General features: G+C 40.5%; 1 protein-coding gene across 1 annotated transcript in view; it reads left to right on the top strand.

Annotated features, from left to right (window-relative positions):
* LOC133489221 (uncharacterized) overlaps positions 1-19,411 on the top strand; it is a 57,838-nt gene that overhangs the window by 6,881 nt on the left and 31,546 nt on the right. The window contains 44 exon segments of the mRNA XM_061798095.1: positions 35-158; positions 260-396; positions 519-774; positions 840-1,082; positions 1,292-1,468; positions 1,551-1,696; positions 1,771-1,861; positions 1,937-2,326; positions 2,537-2,663; positions 2,741-2,859; positions 2,936-3,132; positions 3,752-3,935; positions 4,290-4,455; positions 4,543-4,667; positions 4,759-5,067; positions 5,152-5,355; positions 5,476-5,772; positions 6,202-6,322; positions 6,325-6,470; positions 6,569-6,703; positions 6,945-6,961; positions 12,087-12,097; positions 12,199-12,410; positions 13,348-13,491; positions 13,606-13,762; positions 13,872-13,899; positions 14,147-14,429; positions 14,533-14,596; positions 14,763-14,861; positions 14,955-15,058; positions 15,251-15,389; positions 15,481-15,599; positions 15,868-16,017; positions 16,223-16,393; positions 16,469-16,781; positions 16,888-16,955; positions 17,093-17,298; positions 17,396-17,519; positions 17,860-17,996; positions 18,110-18,365; positions 18,465-18,707; positions 18,800-18,976; positions 19,064-19,209; positions 19,312-19,402. Of these exon segments, the coding sequence (XP_061654079.1) occupies positions 35-158; positions 260-396; positions 519-774; positions 840-1,082; positions 1,292-1,468; positions 1,551-1,696; positions 1,771-1,861; positions 1,937-2,326; positions 2,537-2,663; positions 2,741-2,859; positions 2,936-3,132; positions 3,752-3,935; positions 4,290-4,455; positions 4,543-4,667; positions 4,759-5,067; positions 5,152-5,355; positions 5,476-5,772; positions 6,202-6,322; positions 6,325-6,470; positions 6,569-6,703; positions 6,945-6,961; positions 12,087-12,097; positions 12,199-12,410; positions 13,348-13,491; positions 13,606-13,762; positions 13,872-13,899; positions 14,147-14,429; positions 14,533-14,596; positions 14,763-14,861; positions 14,955-15,058; positions 15,251-15,389; positions 15,481-15,599; positions 15,868-16,017; positions 16,223-16,393; positions 16,469-16,781; positions 16,888-16,955; positions 17,093-17,298; positions 17,396-17,519; positions 17,860-17,996; positions 18,110-18,365; positions 18,465-18,707; positions 18,800-18,976; positions 19,064-19,209; positions 19,312-19,402 (7,153 nt within the window).

The following is a 19,411-nucleotide window of genomic DNA, read 5'->3' as shown; positions in this document are numbered from 1 at the left end:
TCATGACTAAAATGGACCTAATTTGCTCTCAAAGGTATCGCATTTTGAATCCTGCTGCCATCCCTGAGGGACAGTTCATTGACAGCAGAAAGGGAGCTGAGAAGCTCCTTGCTTCTTTGGATATTGATCACAACCAATACAAATTTGGTCATACTAAGGTACTACTTGTTGTTCTTCTGGGTCATACGGATCATTAAACATTATTTCTATAGATCAGGAGGAAATAAAATGAATGTACTGTTCATGCTGACATTGACAGGTCTTCTTCAAAGCTGGACTGTTGGGTCTACTTGAGGAAATGAGAGATGAGCGTCTCTCCAAAATTATTACTGCCATTCAAGCTCGATCTCGTGGTCTTTTGTCTCGTATTGAGTATCAGAAGATGGTGGAACGCAGGTATTTTCTCTCTCAATATTGGCACAATGTACATAATACCATAAATTATTACATTGTATTATTTAATATTGTATTAACATAGCTTGTACTTCTGCTAAAAAAAAAAAAAAAAAAACATTCAGAGATGCTTTATTAGTGATCCAGTGGAATATCCGTTCATTCATGGGGGTCAAAAATTGGCCTTGGATGAAGCTGTTCTTCAAGATCAAACCTCTTTTGAGATCTGCCGAAGCAGAAAAGGAAATGGCCAACATGAAGGAAGAATTCCTGAAGTTGAAAGAAGCTTATGCAAAGTCTGAAGCACGTAGAAAGGAATTGGAGGAGAAAATGGTTTCTCTTCTCCAAGAGAAGAATGACCTGCAGCTTCAAGTTCAAGCAGTGAGTACAGCGTACATATTAACCACTCCTAAATGTTGTTGTTAAACACAATTATGATCTGGCAGGAACAAGATAATCTTTGTGATGCTGAGGAAAGATGTGAGGGGCTGATTAAAAACAAAATCCAGATGGAAGCAAAAGCCAAAGAGCTAACTGAAAGATTGGAAGATGAGGAAGAGATGAATGCTGAATTAACAGCAAAGAAGAGGAAGCTGGAGGACGAGTGTTCTGAGCTGAAGAAGGACATTGATGACTTGGAGTTAACGCTGGCTAAAGTGGAGAAAGAGAAGCATGCCACTGAGAACAAGGTATGCGCTGTTTGTTTATTTTATTCTCCTACTGTTGGTTCTCTTGTGTGAGAAGCATGGTCCTATATCTACTCCATATACAGGGTGTATAGGTGAGAGAGACTTTGTTGTTTGTAGGTGTAATAGTTGAGGGTTAAAATTGAACTCAAATCAAAAGTACATAAATCACGCCAACTTTAAATTCAGGTTACTGTTTTTTTATATTTCAGGTGAAGAACCTGACAGAGGAAATGGCAGCTTTGGAGGAAATCATCGCTAAGCTGACCAAAGAGAAGAAAGCCTTACAAGAAGCTCATCAGCAAACCTTGGATGACCTTCAGAGTGAGGAAGACAAAGTCAACACTCTGACTAAGGCCAAGTCAAAACTCGAGCAGCAAGTGGATGATGTATGTATTCCTTTCAAATTTTGTAATATTACCATTATTAGGTATAAAACACCATTTGTTACTTTCATTCACTTTGTTTAAGCTTGAAGGGTCTCTCGAACAAGAGAAGAAGGTTCGAATGGACCTTGAGAGAGCAAAGAGGAAGCTGGAGGGAGACTTAAAGATAAGCCAAGAAACTCTGATGGACCTCGAGAATGATAAACAGCAACTGGATGAGCGTTTGAAAAAGTACAAATCCATAGGCCCATTGCTTGATCAATGTAATTAATAAGCAGCCTTACTCATCATTCTCTATGTTCCAGGAAAGACTTTGAAATTAGTCAGCTGCATGGGAAAATTGAAGATGAGCAAGCCATAATAATGCAGCTACAGAAGAAGCTGAAAGAGCTACAGGTGAAAAGTGCACAACTACACAGACAAAATAATTGCTGAAATTTACTATGAAAGTTTCACTGTTTTTACCAACAGGCTCGTGTCGAGGAGCTGGAGGAAGAGCTTGAGGCAGAGCGAACTGCCCGAGCCAAGGTGGAGAAGCAGAGAGCAGACTTGGCCAGAGAGCTGGAGGAGATCAGTGAGAGGCTGGAGGAGGCTGGTGGAGCAACATCTGCCCAAATTGAGATGAACAAGAAGAGGGAGGCTGAGTTCCAGAAACTCCGCAGAGACTTGGAAGAGGCCACGCTGCAGCATGAAGCCACTGCGGCCACACTGAGAAAGAAACAAGCTGACAGCGTTGCTGACCTGGGAGAGCAGATAGACAACCTACAGAGAGTCAAGCAGAAACTGGAGAAGGAGAAGAGTGAACTTAGACTGGAACTGGATGATGTCGTCTCCAATATGGAACACATTGTGAAATCTAAGGTAAGTCATGTTTCAGCAGTAAGAGAGCCAACAACATATTTATTGAATACTTTTGACCATAAGGCACATCCTGTTTGACAAGAATTTGGTTTTCTGACTGTTAGCCTGATTCTAAAAATAAAGTAAGAGCATTTTTACTCAGCTATATTTTTTTGTTCACCGAATCAACAATGATAAACAATGACTGTGGCGTATGGTATCTTCTAATAGGTTTATTTAGAGAAGACGAACAGAACTCTGGAGGATCAAATGAATGAATACAGGAATAAGTGTGATGAACATCAAAGATCCCTGAATGACTTTAGCACACAGAAAGCAAAGCTTCAAGCTGAGAACGGTCAGTAAATGTAGCATATAGGAAGAAATAGAAATTGTTGAATCGAGAATTAAGAAATGCAGCAAACCTTTCGATAGATGAGTATTTCAGACAGCTAGAGGAGAAAGGAGCTCTCATTTCCCAGCTGACAAGAGGAAAGAATTCTTACAACCAGCAACTTGAAGATCTGAAACGACAACTGGAGGAAGAAATAAAGGCATGACTGTACAAAATGTAAATAATGTCACCGTGTGTTTCAAAAAGAACCACTTTTAAATGGTCTATTCATTCAGGCCAAGAATGCATTAGCCCATGCTGTGCAGTCCTCTCGCCATGACTGTGACCTGCTCAGAGAGCAGTATGAGGAGGAGCAGGAGGCCAAGGCTGAACTGCAGCGCGGCATGTCCAAAGCCAACTCGGAGGTGGCTCAGTGGAGGACTAAGTATGAAACCGATGCCATCCAGAGGACTGAAGAACTGGAAGAGGCTAAGTAAGTGAAATATACATCACTTGAACGCAACTGAAACATGCCACGAAAACTAAATAAATAAAAATGACAGCAGTGTGTCATCCCATCCATTGATCATTGATTGGCTCAAACTGCTGAAAATGACAATGAATTATTTTCTCTTTAGAAAATGAAAAGTATTAAGATCAAGTATTTAGGTCCAAATACTTTGTTACCGTACTTAAGTTGATTCTTCAGGTATCTGGTTCTTTACTTGATTTTATGAATTTATTTTTTTTGACAACGTTTTACTTGTACTCCGCACATTTGAAAACAGATATCCAGACTTTCTACTCCTTATTTTGTCAGAATAGGCTTGTTACTTTTTTCAACACCTGAGGATGATGGTAAAAATGTAAAAAGGACTTGAAGAGGTAAAGATTGATTAAGATCTTGGGGATTTATAAGGCAGAAAAAACAGGAACAGTAGCGACATGGAGGAATTACAACCCGATGATAGCTGGGATAGGCTCCAGCACGCCCGCGACCCTAGATGTCAGTAGAACGCTGACAAGTAAAATCTTACCCCCTGCGGAGGCAGCCAATCGAGATCTCTTAGCAATGATTCCAATTAAAAACAAACATCAACCTGTGTATCCAGGAAGAAGCTGGCTCAGCGTCTGCAGGATGCTGAGGAGGCTGTGGAAGCAGTGAATGCTAAATGTTCCTCCCTGGAGAAAACCAAACACAGACTGCAAAATGAGATTGAAGATCTCATGGTGGATTTGGAGAGGTCAAATGCTGCTGCTGCTGCTCTGGACAAGAAGCAAAGAAACTTCGACAAGGTCAATCCTATTTATTTATTTTCCCCCCTCATTCCAATATCTTGTTTATTCTGCTCAATTCGGACCCATACAACGGTGGAGTCACAATAAGATGAATAAATGTAAACAGTTGCAAGACAAAGTATCTGAAGCCTTTGAAGTTACCTGGATTTGTGCATAAATTGGTCACAAAATGTTAACTGATCTCCATCTAAGCCACAACAATAGACAAACACAGTCTGCTTCAATTATGAAGTTCAAATCACATTTTATGACCAATTTATGCACAAATACAGGTCATTCCAAATGGTTCAAATACCTTTTCTTGCAACAGTACATATAAATTGCAATTGTGTTTTATATCTTTGTTTCCAGGTTCTTTCCGAATGGAAACAGAAGTATGAGGAATCTCAGTGTGAGCTGGAGGGCTCCCAGAAAGAAGCCAGAAGCTTGAGCACTGAACTCTTCAAGTTAAAGAATTCCTACGAAGAGTCCCTCGATCAACTAGAAACGGTCAAGAGAGAGAACAAGAATTTACAGGGTAATACAAGAAAATGTACCTGGCACAGAATGTATTTAATTGGGTTTCCTAATTAACCAACTTATTGTCGACAACTCCCATCAATAGAGGAGATCTCTGACCTCACTGAGCAACTTAGTGAGGGGGGAAAGAGTATTCATGAGTTGGAGAAAGCTCGCAAAATACTGGAGCAGGAAAAGGGTGACATTCAGTCTGGTCTTGAGGAAGCTGAGGTACAAGATTATCTAACCTTTAGTTTGTTTGTGGTGTTTGCAACCATTTTAAAACTGTACAAATGATTCCACAACTTGGTATCTATCACAGGCCTCCTTGGAGCATGAGGAAGGCAAGATTTTGAGAGCTCATCTTGAGTTCAACCAGATTAAGGCAGAGATGGAGCGCAAAATTGCTGAGAAAGAAGAGGAGATGGAACAGTGCAAGAGGAACCTGCAGAGGACTATCGACACCCTGCAGAGTTCTCTAGAAGTTGAGTGTCGAAGCAGGAATGAGGCTCTCCGCTTGAAGAAGAAGATGGAGGGAGACCTCAATGAGATGGAGATTCAGCTAAGTCAGGCCAACAGGCAGGCAGCTGAGGCTCAGAAGCAACTCAAATCTGTTCATGCACATTTGAAGGTAAACTAGTAAGAATATACTAATGACGTACTGTAGATCACAGTCTGGATACTGATATTATATGGTTGATGTCATCCCATGAAGGATTGCCAACTTCAACTTGATGAGTCTCTTCGTGCTAATGACGACCTTAAAGAGAACATTGCCATTGTGGAGAGACGTAACAACCTCATCCAGGCTGAGCTGGAGGAACTGAGGGCTGCTCTCGAGCAAACTGAAAGAAGTCGCAAACTTGCTGAGCAGGAGTTGTTGGACGTTACTGAGCGAGTGCAGCTACTGCACTCACAGGTGAGGGCCCATTATTATTGCACAGCATGAACACAGATGGTTTATACAAATATGAAACATTTATCAACATCTGTAGATTTGAAGTGCTTTGTAACCTGAAATACAATTTATGATATTTAGAACACTGCTCTTATAAACCAAAAGAAAAAATTGGAAGCGGATACTTCCCAGCTTCAGACAGAAGTAGAAGATGCAGTCCAGGAGTGCAGAAACGCTGAAGAGAAGGCCAAGAAGGCCATCACTGATGCCGCCATGATGGCGGAAGAGCTGAAGAAAGAGCAGGACACCAGTGCTCACCTGGAGCGTATGAAGAAGAACATGGAGCAAACCATCAAAGACCTGCAGCACCGTCTGGATGAAGCTGAACAAATTGCAATGAAGGGAGGCAAGAAGCAGATGCAGAAGCTCGAGGCCAGGGTAAGTGGAAGAACATTTCTAATTTGTCTTACTTCCCTCAGGTAGGCACTATCAAAAAATAAATAAAAATCCAACATTCCACTGAAGAGTAACTTTTCACTTGGTTCGTTAGTATGGCGCTAAAATTTTCGACAATTTGAGTCAGAATTCGCTATGTTACTAGACTACAAAATGCCATTTTTTTTCCTCAACATCCTTCATTTTATTATCTTCAAGCATGCACATAATTTCTTTGCAAAATATTTTTTTGATTCCTGTTGTAATCAACCCCTAATAATTGTGTTATGGCAACAAGTTGTATAAAATTTGAATGCTTGTAAAAGTTGTGATCCTCAACTGGCTGAAAATATTGGAGAAACACTATTCTGAGGCAACGTTACTGAAACAAACTTGTTGTTGTACGTTCCAATAGTTTTTTTTCTTGATTAGGTTAAAGAGCTGGAGAATGAGGTGGAAATGGAACAGAAGAGGAGCAGTGAAGCTGTGAAGGGTGTCCGGAAATATGAACGTCGTATCAAGGAACTCACTTATCAGGTTCGATGCTTAGGGAACTTATCTTTACCAGAGGGACACATTATTTTTTATTTCTCTGATTTCAACAGACTGAGGAAGATCGCAAAAACCTTGCCCGTCTTCAAGATTTGGTAGAGAAGCTACAACTGAAAGTTAAAGCCTACAAGAGATCTGCTGAGGAGGCTGTATGTGTGAATACATTTGAAGAAAAGGATGGCGTGCTTGTGCCCCTTCCACCATCCCATGAATGTCCATTTTTTTTTTTTAATACTCATCAAAACAGGAGGAACAGGCTAATGTTCATCTGGGAAAGTCCCGGAAGCTGCAGCATGAACTGGGTGAGGCTGAAGAGCGTGCTGACATTGCTGAGTCTCAGGTCAACAAGCTGCGCGCTAAGAGCCGTGATGCTGGCACCAAGGTTGGCGCATGATGCACCCCGAAGCAGATACACAAAACCTGATCTTTACACAAGCTGCGCTTGCCTGCATTTAATGTCCATGCTGCTTTGAAATGTTGTCATTGCTACAAAACCTGTTATTTCAGCACTTCAGATGATTGTAATTAATTGTTGAATATATTGCTAAGGACCACTAATCTGATGACCTAAAATCTGTTTCTTTTGTCCCCCCACCCACCCCCAACTTGCCGGGCTGCAACAGAAAGGCTTTGAGGAAGAGTGAAGTTCCGAGTCTTCAGAAAACCTTTTGCTTGCTGTTTGAAGTCGACCCCCTCAAATATCACGTATTCACTACCTGTAGTGTCTAATAAAAGCTTATCGAGCAGTGCACCACCCTTGTACTCGTCATTTTCTTGCTGTCCGTGCAGTTTACAGTTTTTTTTATTTGTTTTTATTTATTTGGTGATATTCTAGTCTAGGCAGTCAAAAGGTAATGAGCCTAATTTAATTTAACCCACAAATAACAGAATTTTCTTTTCAGAAATTTTCACGGTTTGTAGTTGAAAGACTTGTTTGAAGGTTTATTTTAAAAAATAAGTTTTGTTTAAGTCTGTCCTCTTCCTGTCAGCCATTTTGGAAACTTAGTCCTTGTTGGACGCCCGTCAGCTGCAGAGAGCTGTGACTGAATGCCTTGCTTTGAAAAGGCAACCACCACTAAACCTTTTCAAAAGGTTGCAAAATTTGTACGGCAACCTATAATAGGCTACAGTATCGTCAAATAGTGGGTGTCCAGGCTCAAAGGCAGAGAACAAGAGCCTGCTTTGAGTGACCTCCGTGACAGGCAAAGGAGTAGCAGACCATCTTCAGCGCTTAATTTAGGAAAATTGAGCCCTCAGGAAAAGCTAATCGGATCTATATGAAACTGTTTTTAAGTGAAGTGTCAAAAAACAAGTAACTTTTTAAGTGATGAGTCTTATTTTAAGCGTAATCAGATTAGTTTTGACGAGAAAGACATTCTTGGTAAGATTTTGAGTTTTTGCAGTGAAAGATGAAATGATATAATCGGGCATTTTGGTTGCATCGCATCGTAGACCCCCGCGCAATACGTGACACCACTCGCTTGCGATTTGACGTGGAATCGCAGCCAAACGGTCAGCAACTAGATTCAGCTTCACACAAAGTGTCAAGGCTGAACTCGGCGGAGCCGGACAATCGCAAACAAATCACAAATTACATTGAGGGACTGACCCTCGCACACTTACCAACGTGCTGAAACAAAAAGTAATAAAACCCCTGGAGTTATCATGGGGAAAAAAAACATGTTTTGTAGCTCTACTTATACATTAAACCTCTGCTCTTCGCAGGGGATAGGGACCAGGCGTTGCTGCGAATAGCGAATTGAGGTACTAATACCCCTCCAAAAAGGTTTATAATTGCTTATAGATGCCACAAGATGGTGACAAAGCACACCATTTGTCTTAGTGAAGCTCCTCAATCAATTTCAGCTAAAGCACCAATACGCAGGGGTTCAGCGTATGATTTTATTGAGCCACAAACAACATGCTGCAATTGCCCTGTCTGCTGTGTCAGCAGAGACTACGAAGAGACGACAGGACAGACTTTGGAAAGCCCCGTGTAGGTTTTCATGACAATGAAGCGGCATTTTTCAATCTTGTCACCGGGTTTCAAGACAGTAATCACGCATCCTTTACAAATTCCTCCCGGATATACCTGGAGCTGTTGAAAAGGCTGCTGGCAATGATGGCCCTATTTATTGACGGCATAAACACAAACTTGCGTGGATCCATTTCAGAGACTGAAATGGATATTGCTTCACTTTTTGGCCACAGGTACCAGTCATTACTTGTGTGATCAACACCCACGTCCCTTATGTTGAAGTATCCTTCAATTACATTATCCATAATCACTCTGTGACAGGTTGAATGAAGTGACGGAAAAAAAAACACTGTCCACGTTGGTATAATGAGTTGTGCAATTCAGAAAGTGATTTCTAATTTTAACATGAAGACAATCTGCGTAGTTGCTGCTCATCTCGCACCCCAGAAGTTCAGAAATAACAAATTGCATTCGGGATAATATGGACATTAGGTTTTGGTTGAGAAGGGTCTAACTGTTGCATCAGTTGTTATTCCATTTTCTAAAGCCTGAATGGAAAAACACAGCTCTCACGGTGTTGGGACGTCTGAGTTTAAGTAAGGGGGAGCACGAATCTCCTGATCTTAAAATAGAGTTCATGAAATCCCATCAGTAAGGGCCTCAAGGTCAACAATAAGGCACAGATAATCCCGAGCAGCTGCTCACATTGAAGTCTGCCCGTTTCTCCAAATGGCTATCAGTTCCCCTTTCTACATTTACATCTAATAATCATACTATGATGATACTTTTCATGTCTTTTACCAATAGGTTAAACAGATATCAATTTATATGTGGTTGTAGTTATTTTATTTATTGATATTTTTTGATAAGACTAAAATATGTCAGTATGCTATGTCGGTCTGGAGTGTTAATTATTGACCTTTTTACATTAGTGTCACGTCTCGTTCATTTTAATTTCTACTGGAGACTGAATAATGATTTGATGGACAATGCAGGAGAGGGAGGCCCCAGACACACTGAGTTTTTTTTTTTTTTGTCAAGCAGAATGGAAAATGGGAAATCTGTATCCCTTCATGCAGGAACAGTTTCACTGACACAGACACAGACGCACTTAGTGTGAAATTGTAGGAGCCCTTAGTCTTCTCTTATTAGACGACACGTCCTTACGTCCCTCAGGAAGCAATCAGGTATCTAAGAGCTAATGAAAGACAATTCCCACATCTGCATAAAGAGGTGAATTGTGCTCCAGTGTTGGGACATCTGAAACTTGGCCCAAGTGAAGAACCCCTGAACAAGACTGTCCTCTCACTTGCACCTCTGAAATGATACATCTGTATCCCAGGAGATAAAAGTCATGATACTGTCACATGACATTTGATGCCAAAAGATTAAATGTATCACTATTATCAATCAGTGTTTACATTGTCTTATATTGTTTTTCTGCAATCCAATTAATTTCTCAGCAAAACAAAATATGTTGTGCTTTAAATATCCAACAGCAACAGTGATTAGCTGGAATTAGAACATGAGAATAAAAACAAGTTTATTTTATTTTAAGCTAAACAAGCTAAGTTTATTTTATTTTAAGCTAAACATTACTCTCATGTCTCCTTCAACAAGTAGAAAATTGACCTATGCTCAGACATATATTCACTCGGTCTTTAGCAGTGGCAAAGAATTTCTAGCTTCCATTTGGCAACCTGACGCCGGCTGTCAGCGGGAGGGCCGCTCACTTATTCAAAAGGAAATCATCTTAGCGCTTGTCAGCAGTTGTTGACCTTTTTTATCTCGTAACCTCTGAAGGGACTGTGATCAGTGGTGCTCAGGACTGTCTAACTCCTGTCACACATCCAGGAGGCATGCTAGTTTCAAGGTTGGTTTGAAAAGTTGGAAGAGACAGTTTTTGCTTTTTTTTTTTTTTTTTTGCATGCCAGGCGGTTAGTTGGCAACGCCCCCTGCAAAGAAACAATAAATGACGTGCACGCTTGGTAACAGTTTGTCCTTCCAGGTCTTTCCTGAATCCACATTTGGAATACCATTCATTGGTCTATGCATTGGATCTAGAATTTAGAATTTGACATTTGACAAATACTACGACAGCACAGCGGTCTATCGTTGTTGTTTTGGTTGTGACATACATGCCCATGCCTACACTTTAACATGCGTTCCTCTGCTTTCACGACAACGGTGTCATTTTGAAAAACATTCACTTTGAGTGTCAAACGTTTGCATTTTCACGTTGAAAAGTGCTGCCGTCGTGTCATTGAATGGCCAAGCTTTTTTCAGTTCAAAACAATCTTGTGTAACCTGTTCCTGAGGAAAGTCGAGCAGGGGCGATTCGAGGAGCCGAGGTTTCGGGGTGCTGGAATGCATCTTAAATGGGTGAGCTACAAACACCTATATGCCACTCAGTAAACTATTCATTAGCACCTTGGCTTGAATATTATCACATGTTCATATGACACAACAACCACCTTCTCTCATTCCAATTCAAACAGAGGACAGTCGTACTGTCAGACCACCTGAATTGTTTCCTAGCTACATAGAGTGACCTACGATTAAAAATGCAGCCAAAATGTGAGGCCCAATGGCATATACAGTACCTGCCACTCTTGGTGGATTTATGTGAAACAGGCAGCGTGCGAGGCCGACATGTGCCGCTCTTGATCCTTGACGCAGGCTGAGCCTTTGTGGCTGTTCTCCTCAATCAGTGCAAGGTTTTTGAAGGCATTTCACACCGTTATCTTTGTCCTCAAAGACACAAAGCCACATCAACAGGCCTGTTAGGGACCAGCGTTTTAATGGTAGATGGCTACTCTACTGTGACCTTGGCATTCATTACATTGGAGTTTGTCATACTGGCACAGCCCACTGTTATTTGTCATCATTACTGCCTTTCAGTGAATCTCAGGCATGTCTCCTGCTGAAGATCTTTGTCTGTGTCGCCTCACACTTGTCGCCTGCATAATCTCACAAACCAACGTTCTTTATTTAGACCTCCCCACTTACCATCTCATGCCGTTTATATTTCAGCCACAGCCCTCCTATGATAACTCAACACAATATGTTACCGACAGCACTTAAGCCCCATAAGTAACTGAGACCCCTTCATAGCAAAACACGTTTTGAAAATCTACTCAGTTACTTTCTGTCGCTTCTTTTTTTTTTGTACGTATGAAATGATGCAAATGAAATAACACATTTGATTAGCTACACGTATTGTCTAGTCCAATTTTCCCAGATTAAAAGTAAACAATAAATTGCAAAGGTGTTAGTCTCGAGGATGCTTGTTTTCTCCCCAACATCCATTGTTCCCAAGCAGCAGTTCCACGGTGGGATGATGACAAAAGAATTCCTCCCTGTCTATTTACGGATCGAGTCGTGTTTCCTCGGCTGCTTAAGGATACCTATGATTAATCACCACCCTGCAATGAGCTCCTAATATGGCCTCGTCAGGAGACCCCATCACTGATAAGAGTCGGACCCGCTGATTTCTATATTGCTCTCTGCCACTCGGTTAACCCCCACCCTCCCTTCACTTGCCCCCAAACTGGCCAACCCAACTCAGACACAATAGCATTCTTGGGTCTTACAAGCATCCTCCATATATGGTGGAGGGGCTTCCTTTATAAAGGGAACTGATTGTGAAACCCGCAATAGGTCATCATTCTATCACAAGGTAAGGTGTGTGGACGTTGGCTATTGTACTGTCATCATGTTCACTGTAAGTCACTTTCAACCATGTACTTCTCCACACAGTGCCGTAACACCTCAGTCTTCTCTGTAGGGATTGGAGAGGTAAGAATGAATCTTAATAGAACATTTTTTTATAAACACACATTCAATGCTGAACTGCATTTTTCTTGTCTAATTTATTTATTTTTTTTGTTGTTGCTTAGAACGTTTAAAAATGGGCGACGCCGCCATGAAAGAATTTGGGGCAGCGGCCTCCTACTTGAGGAAATCAGACAGGGAGCGTTTGGAGGCTCAGACTCGTCCATTTGATATGAAGAAAGAATGCTTTGTTCCTGACAACGATGAGGAGTTTGTGAAGGCTTCCGTCACCAGCCGTGAGGGGGACAAAGTCACCGCTCAAACTGCAAAGGGGAAGGTCAGTGATCTGGCAGGGTGCTTCCTAACTATAAGTGTCAGAAGTGCAGACAACAAACTATTTAGTCCGAAATAACCAACATATGACACCAACACAAGAAGGCAGAACGTTGCCTACTTCTATGCTCCAACTACGTAGTATTCAGGGATGTGCACACATAGCCACTAGGCGGTGTTCAAGCACATGCCTTTTGCCCTGAACGAAAATTATTTTCATTTATCAATATTTACAAATAAATATAAAAATTATCCCAGCAGCCATCAATTTTAGCCCAAGTGTTTTGAAATCTGACGGACATTTTTTGATTCCTTGGGAGAATTGCACATTGCCCCTGCCTCCCTTTCTTCTGTCATTTGAACAGGGGGGTGTTGACTTTTAAATCCACTGTTGCCTCACTTCAACTCCTTTGTTAATAGTTGTATTATTGACTGTGTTGATTGTGCTAACAGAAATAAACAAGTTAAACATACTTCAGTTTTTTCTAAATTATATGAGATAATTTTGACATGTGCCCTGTTTTTGGGCTAGAGCACTTGCCCCCAAAACTGTCTGTGCATGCGCCTGATAGTATTTATTTATGTACATTATATTGTATATGTATACAGTACAAATGCTCAACAACTACACTGCCACTAATGTCTATTGGGTCTACTTAAACATAGTCCACACAATAAAGTGTTTGTTCACAATGAATGAAATTGCAGTCCAGTAATTGCTTCCAAATAATGAGCGGCTCACTTTCTTCACACTGATGTGTATGAATGGTATGCACAAAGAAGTGTGGCTATAAAAACCAAAGGGAAAAAAACCCGAAGAACTTTCAGTTCCAAATCAATGTGAGCAATGTCAGAAATACACCGATAGGCATAGTACAATCGTTGTTGTTGTTAATGATATTAAAAATGGACTAAAAACATGGCATCTTCTTTGTTTTCAGACTGTGACAGTGAAGGATTGTGACGTGCATCCTCAGAACCCGCCAAAGTTTGATAAAATTGAAGACATGGCCATGTTCACCTTCCTCCACGAGCCCGCTGTGCTGTTTAACCTCAAAGAGCGTTATGCAGCATGGATGATCTATGTGCGTTAGGATCTTTCGAAACCACGTTAATGATGTTTCCTGAGAATGATCGGAAGCAGAGTCTAAGTGCCACTTATACCAGAGCATCGCTATGCTTTTTTTTCCCTTTGCTAGACCTACTCTGGGCTGTTCTGTGTCACTGTCAACCCCTACAAGTGGCTGCCAGTCTACAACCAAGAGGTGGTTGTTGCCTACCGGGGAAAGAAGAGGAGTGAAGCTCCTCCTCACATCTTCTCCATCTCTGACAACGCCTACCAGTACATGCTAACTGGTAATTATACAGCAGCTTTATAGACTGTATTCTCACATTAAAGTGATCAATACGAATTATGGAGGTTGTGCATACAGTTCTTAAAGTCGTTCTTGCCTTTCCTTTCCAGACAGAGAAAATCAGTCGATTCTCATCACGTGAGTTGGATTTTAGTCCAAGAATGATGCTTGAACCTAACCTACAGTTATAATCATCCATGTTAATACCATTATTGCTAATATTATCACGAAGTCCGTTGGAGGACACGACTAAACATTATTGATCGAATGCCAGTGTCATTACACATTTTCCCTTCCTGTATTTACCGCAATAATGCAGTTGATCATTGAGAAACTTTGATCTTTTTTAATATCTGTAGCTAAGCAAATCACTTTGTTTCCACAGTGGAGAATCCGGTGCTGGGAAAACTGTCAACACCAAGAGAGTCATCCAATATTTTGCCAGCATTGCAGCTGGCAGTGGAAAGAAAGACGTAGGCTCTGAGAAAAAGGTGTTTATCATGATTCGAAATCCAAATTGTAAATTGCTTTCCTGGTTTTAGGGGTTACATTTGAATAAATACCTGTGTTTTCAGGGTACCTTGGAGGATCAAATCATCCAGGCTAACCCAGCTTTAGAGGCCTTTGGAAATGCCAAAACCATCAGAAATGACAACTCCTCCAGATTTGTAAGCTTCACTTATACAAAAAAATTATAATAATAATAGTAAATTATGTTTCAGTTTGTGGATTGTATTCTAACACTTTTTTTTTCCTTTTTTTTTTAACCAGGGCAAATTCATCCGAATTCACTTCGCTGCCAGTGGAAAGCTTGCATCGGCTGATATTGAGACATGTTGGTAACATTTCAGAAATGTAATCGGTTAAGGCAATGGCCCAGCATTTTTTATTTTTGGTATTTGTATTTGTTCGTTTGTTTGTGTATGTATGTATGTCTGTATGTAGTATGTATGTACAGTATGTATGTATTTGACCACCAATTTTTTAATATATGTCTACAGATCTGCTGGAGAAGTCCCGTGTCACCTTTCAGCTTAAGGCTGAAAGAGACTACCACATCTTCTATCAGATTCTCTCTCAGAAAAAACCAGAGCTTTTAGGTAAATGAAAAGCAGCTAACATTCAGATCGCTGATTAAGGCTTGTTTCATTGTGTGCGACGCACAAAGTAACATATTCGTTGTACTCTTTCAGAGATGCTGCTCATCACCAACAACCCCTACGATTATGCGTTCATCTCCCAAGGAGAGACAACCGTCGCCTCCATCAATGATGCTGAGGAGCTCATGGCCACGGATGTGAGGATGTCAAATGTTTTGCTTGTTAGACATGAGATGCACTGCAAAAGTCACAATAATGAGTCACGGCAGTCAGACTAATAGTATAGTCGTTATTGAAATATGACTTTACTTCTTTTTCCGTGTAGTGTACATCATCATACAAATGTTGATGACAGTTATTAATCAATATCATCCGTACGTTGAACGCAGGATGCCTTTGATGTGTTGGGCTTCACCCAAGAGGAAAAGAATGGCATTTACAAACTGACAGGTGCCGTCATGCACTATGGGAACATGAGGTTCAAGAACAAGCAGCGTGAGGAGCAGGCAGAGGCGGATGGCACTGAAGGCGAGATGGGCTCTCTGGATTTTCAAAACTTGTCCATAAAGACACAAAAATATGATCCTGATCATTTTTTCCTGTCCTCATCATTTTTTAGATGCTGACAAAGTTGCTTATCTAATGGGCATGAACTCTGCTGACCTCATAAAAGGTCTCTGTCATCCAAGAGTTAAAGTGGGAAATGAGTGGGTCACCAAGGGACAAAATGTTCAGCAGGTTGGTAAATGTTACCAAAGTGGTATGAATGTTATTGATTTTGTAACACATGATAATACTTGTTGCACACATACCACATAGAAATAGAGTTTATTGACCAATGGAATAAAACCAAGAAGTCGGTTGCATTAGGACAACACACTGTAGTTTATCCATTACAAGATTTGATGATTTCCATGACTACTACTACAGTAGCCTGCAGTGTAGAGCCAACCCACTAACAACAAGACATCATCATACGTTGATTCATTTCTTGTTTCTTTTGTAGGTCTACTATGCAGTCGGTGCCTTGTCCAAGTCAGTGTATGAGAAGATGTTTCTGTGGATGGTGATCCGTATTAACCAATCTCTGGACACTAGGCAGCCTCGCCAGTACTTCATTGGAGTTCTGGATATTGCTGGATTTGAGATCTTTGATGTGAGCTTAGTCTATTATTGCTTTATGCAAAGATAAAATTCAGTTAGATTTTATTTTTAGGCAAATAATGACGATATGGGTGAGTAAATAAATGTTTATCCAGACTGAAAGCAATTGGATTTGACATCAAAATATATATATAATTAAATTTGTACTTCCATGTATTTAAAATGAAAATAAAATGCTTATCCACTTTCTATTACAGTTCAACACCTTTGAGCAGTTGTGTATCAACTTCACCAATGAAAAACTGCAACAGTTTTTCAACCATCACATGTTTGTGCTGGAGCAAGAAGAATACAAGAAAGAGGGCATTGAATGGACGTTCATAGATTTTGGTATGGACTTGCAGGCCTGTATTGACCTAATTGAAAAGGTGAGAAACACTTTTGTGAGAGGCTTTGATTGATCAGACACAAAATTCAAACCTACCATCTAATGTTCTCCCCAGCCCATGGGTATCATGTCCATCCTTGAAGAAGAGTGCATGTTCCCCAAAGCCAGTGATGCGACCTTCAAAGCTAAGCTGTACGACAACCACCTGGGGAAATCCAGCAACTTCCAGAAGCCCAGAATAGTCAAAGGGAAACCAGAAGCTCATTTTGCCCTGATGCACTATGCTGGCACTGTTGATTACAATATCAACAACTGGCTGGTGAAGAACAAGGATCCTCTAAATGAGACTGTTGTTGGACTTTACCAGAAGTCTAATTTGAAACTATTGGCATTACTCTTTGCAAATTATGCTGGAACAGATTCACCAGGTAAGAATGAACTAAATGCACACAGTGAGTGCATCCATTTCTTTCCCTACTTGTGCGCTATAAATGGTCTATACTGTACTTGAGCTCTACTCTTGTTAACTGGCAGATGCCGGAAAGGGAAAAGGCAGCAAGAAGAAGGGTTCGTCCTTCCAGACCGTGTCAGCCTTGCACAGGGTTAGTACAGGCACGTGATCATGTAATGGATCACTGGATCGAATGGAATTTGACGAAAACTTGATTTTCAGCGTAAAAATGTATCGCAATTATCACCCAGGTAAGGTGTTGTATACAGCGTATCACTACCTTCACAGGAGAATCTCAACAAGCTAATGACCAACTTGAGGTCTACTCACCCCCACTTTGTACGCTGCATCATCCCCAATGAGACCAAGACTCCTGGAGCCATGGAGAACCCGCTGGTCATGCACCAGCTGCGCTGTAACGGTGTGCTGGAAGGCATCAGAATCTGCAGGAAGGGCTTCCCCAACAGGATCCTCTATGGAGATTTCAAACAGAGGCAGGACATCTAAATAAATGTCTTTACACAAAAAACTCATTTGTGTATTAATTGGGATTTTTTGTTGTTGTTAAATATTTGATCCATCAATTTTCAGATATCGTATCCTGAATCCTGCCGCTATCCCTGAGGGTCAGTTTATCGACAGCAAGAAGGGAGCAGAAAAACTCCTTGGGTCTTTGGATATTGACCACAATCAATACAAGTTTGGACACACAAAGGCAAGTTATAAAGGGACTCATATAAACTAAAGTATCTACTTTGTGAATTCTAAATTCATGCAAAATATCTTAACTTGTGTAGTATTTATCTAATATTTGAGGTCATACGATAATAACACAGAAGGTAGTTGTTATGATCATGATTTGAATATAGTTTAATAAAAATGAACATCTCTCTATTTGTTCACTTTAGTAATAATAAAGGTTAGTTATTACAGCACCAGTACACCAAGCATAACTTTCTGAAACTTAAAATAAACTCCGTAAGATGCCTCATTTTGTTTCCAAGCTGATCCAAAAAAGCTAGTAGATAATAACATTGATGTACAATTTTCTAAAGGTGTTCTTCAAAGCTGGTCTCCTTGGGCAACTCGAGGAGATGAGGGACGACCGCTTGTCTCTCATCATTACTGGAATCCAGTCTAGATCGAGAGGTCTCCTGGCAAGAATGGAATTCCAGAAGATTGTTGAAAGGAGGTTAGAGGAAATAGGCCTACAAAATAGATTTTAGGACAAACAACTGTAATTGTTTTATTTCTTTTCTGCATATTTTTTAACAAACAGTTAAAACAATGGATGATATTTGACAGGGATGCATTATTAGTAATCCAGTGGAATATTCGTGCGTTCATGGGGGTTAAGAATTGGCCATGGATGAAGCTGTTCTTCAAGATCAAACCTCTTTTGAGATCTGCTGAAGCAGAAAAGGAAATGGCCAACATGAAGGAAGAATTCCTGAAGTTGAAAGAAGCTTATGCAAAGTCAGAATCCCGCAGGAAGGAACTGGAGGAAAAAATGGTTTCTCTTCTCCAAGAGAAAAACGACCTGCAGCTCCAAGTTCAGGCTGTAAGTTTAATGATATCATTATTCAGTAATTAAGCACTTATTTATATGAATTATATAATTACATAAATGAACATGTATAAAATTGTGTTTGCAAATTAGGAACAAGATAATCTTGCTGATGCTGAAGAAAGATGTGAGGGGTTGATCAAACACAAAATCCAGATGGAAGCAAAAGCCAAAGAGTTATCCGAAAGACTGGAGGATGAGGAGGAGATGAATGCTGAATTAACGGCAAAGAAAAGGAAGTTAGAGGATGAAAGTTCTGAGCTGAAGAAGGACATTGATGACTTGGAGTTAACGCTGGCTAAAGTGGAGAAAGAGAAGCATGCCACTGAGAACAAGGTATGACAACTACTTGGTTGTTGTTGTGTCCTAAAAGAAAGAATTAATAGGAAGTACACTAGACTTAACTGAACTATCACGATGCTTTCCAGGTGAAGAACCTGGTTGAAGAAATGGCGGCTTTGGATGAAATCATTGCCAAGTTAACCAAGGAAAAGAAAGCCTTACAAGAAGCTCATCAGCAAACACTGGATGACCTTCAGAGTGAGGAAGACAAAGTCAACACTCTGACCAAGGCCAAGTCAAAACTAGAGCAGCAAGTAGATGATGTATGTGTTTCAGTACTATTTGTTTGAAAAGTATGTTACTAGTCTAGGCACTTTTGAGCTAAAAGTTTTGAACAATTTTTTTTCTAGCTTGAAGGGTCCCTTGAACAAGAGAAGAAGATTCGAATGGATCTTGAGAGAGCAAAGAGGAAGCTGGAGGGAGACTTAAAGTTGACCCAGGAGAGCCTAATGGATCTGGAGAATGACAAGCAGCAACTGGAAGAGCATCTAAAAAAGTAAACACTATAACCACTATTCTTTCAAGGAATATATAGTGAAGGCATAAACAGGAAAAGGTAAAGAAAAGATTTCCGTTAATGGCTACTTTTTGATTGCAGGAAGGACTTTGAAGTCAACCAGCTCACCAATAGAATAGAGGATGAGCAGGCAATTGCCATTCAGCTTCAAAAGAAACTGAAAGAGCTTCAGGTAACAAAT

This window comes from Phyllopteryx taeniolatus, chromosome 14 (assembly GCF_024500385.1).
Source record: "Phyllopteryx taeniolatus isolate TA_2022b chromosome 14, UOR_Ptae_1.2, whole genome shotgun sequence".
Lineage (NCBI taxonomy): Eukaryota > Metazoa > Chordata > Actinopteri > Syngnathiformes > Syngnathidae > Phyllopteryx > Phyllopteryx taeniolatus.
The sequence above is the reverse complement of the archived record's forward strand: the minus strand, read 5'-3'. Positions and strand labels throughout refer to the sequence as shown.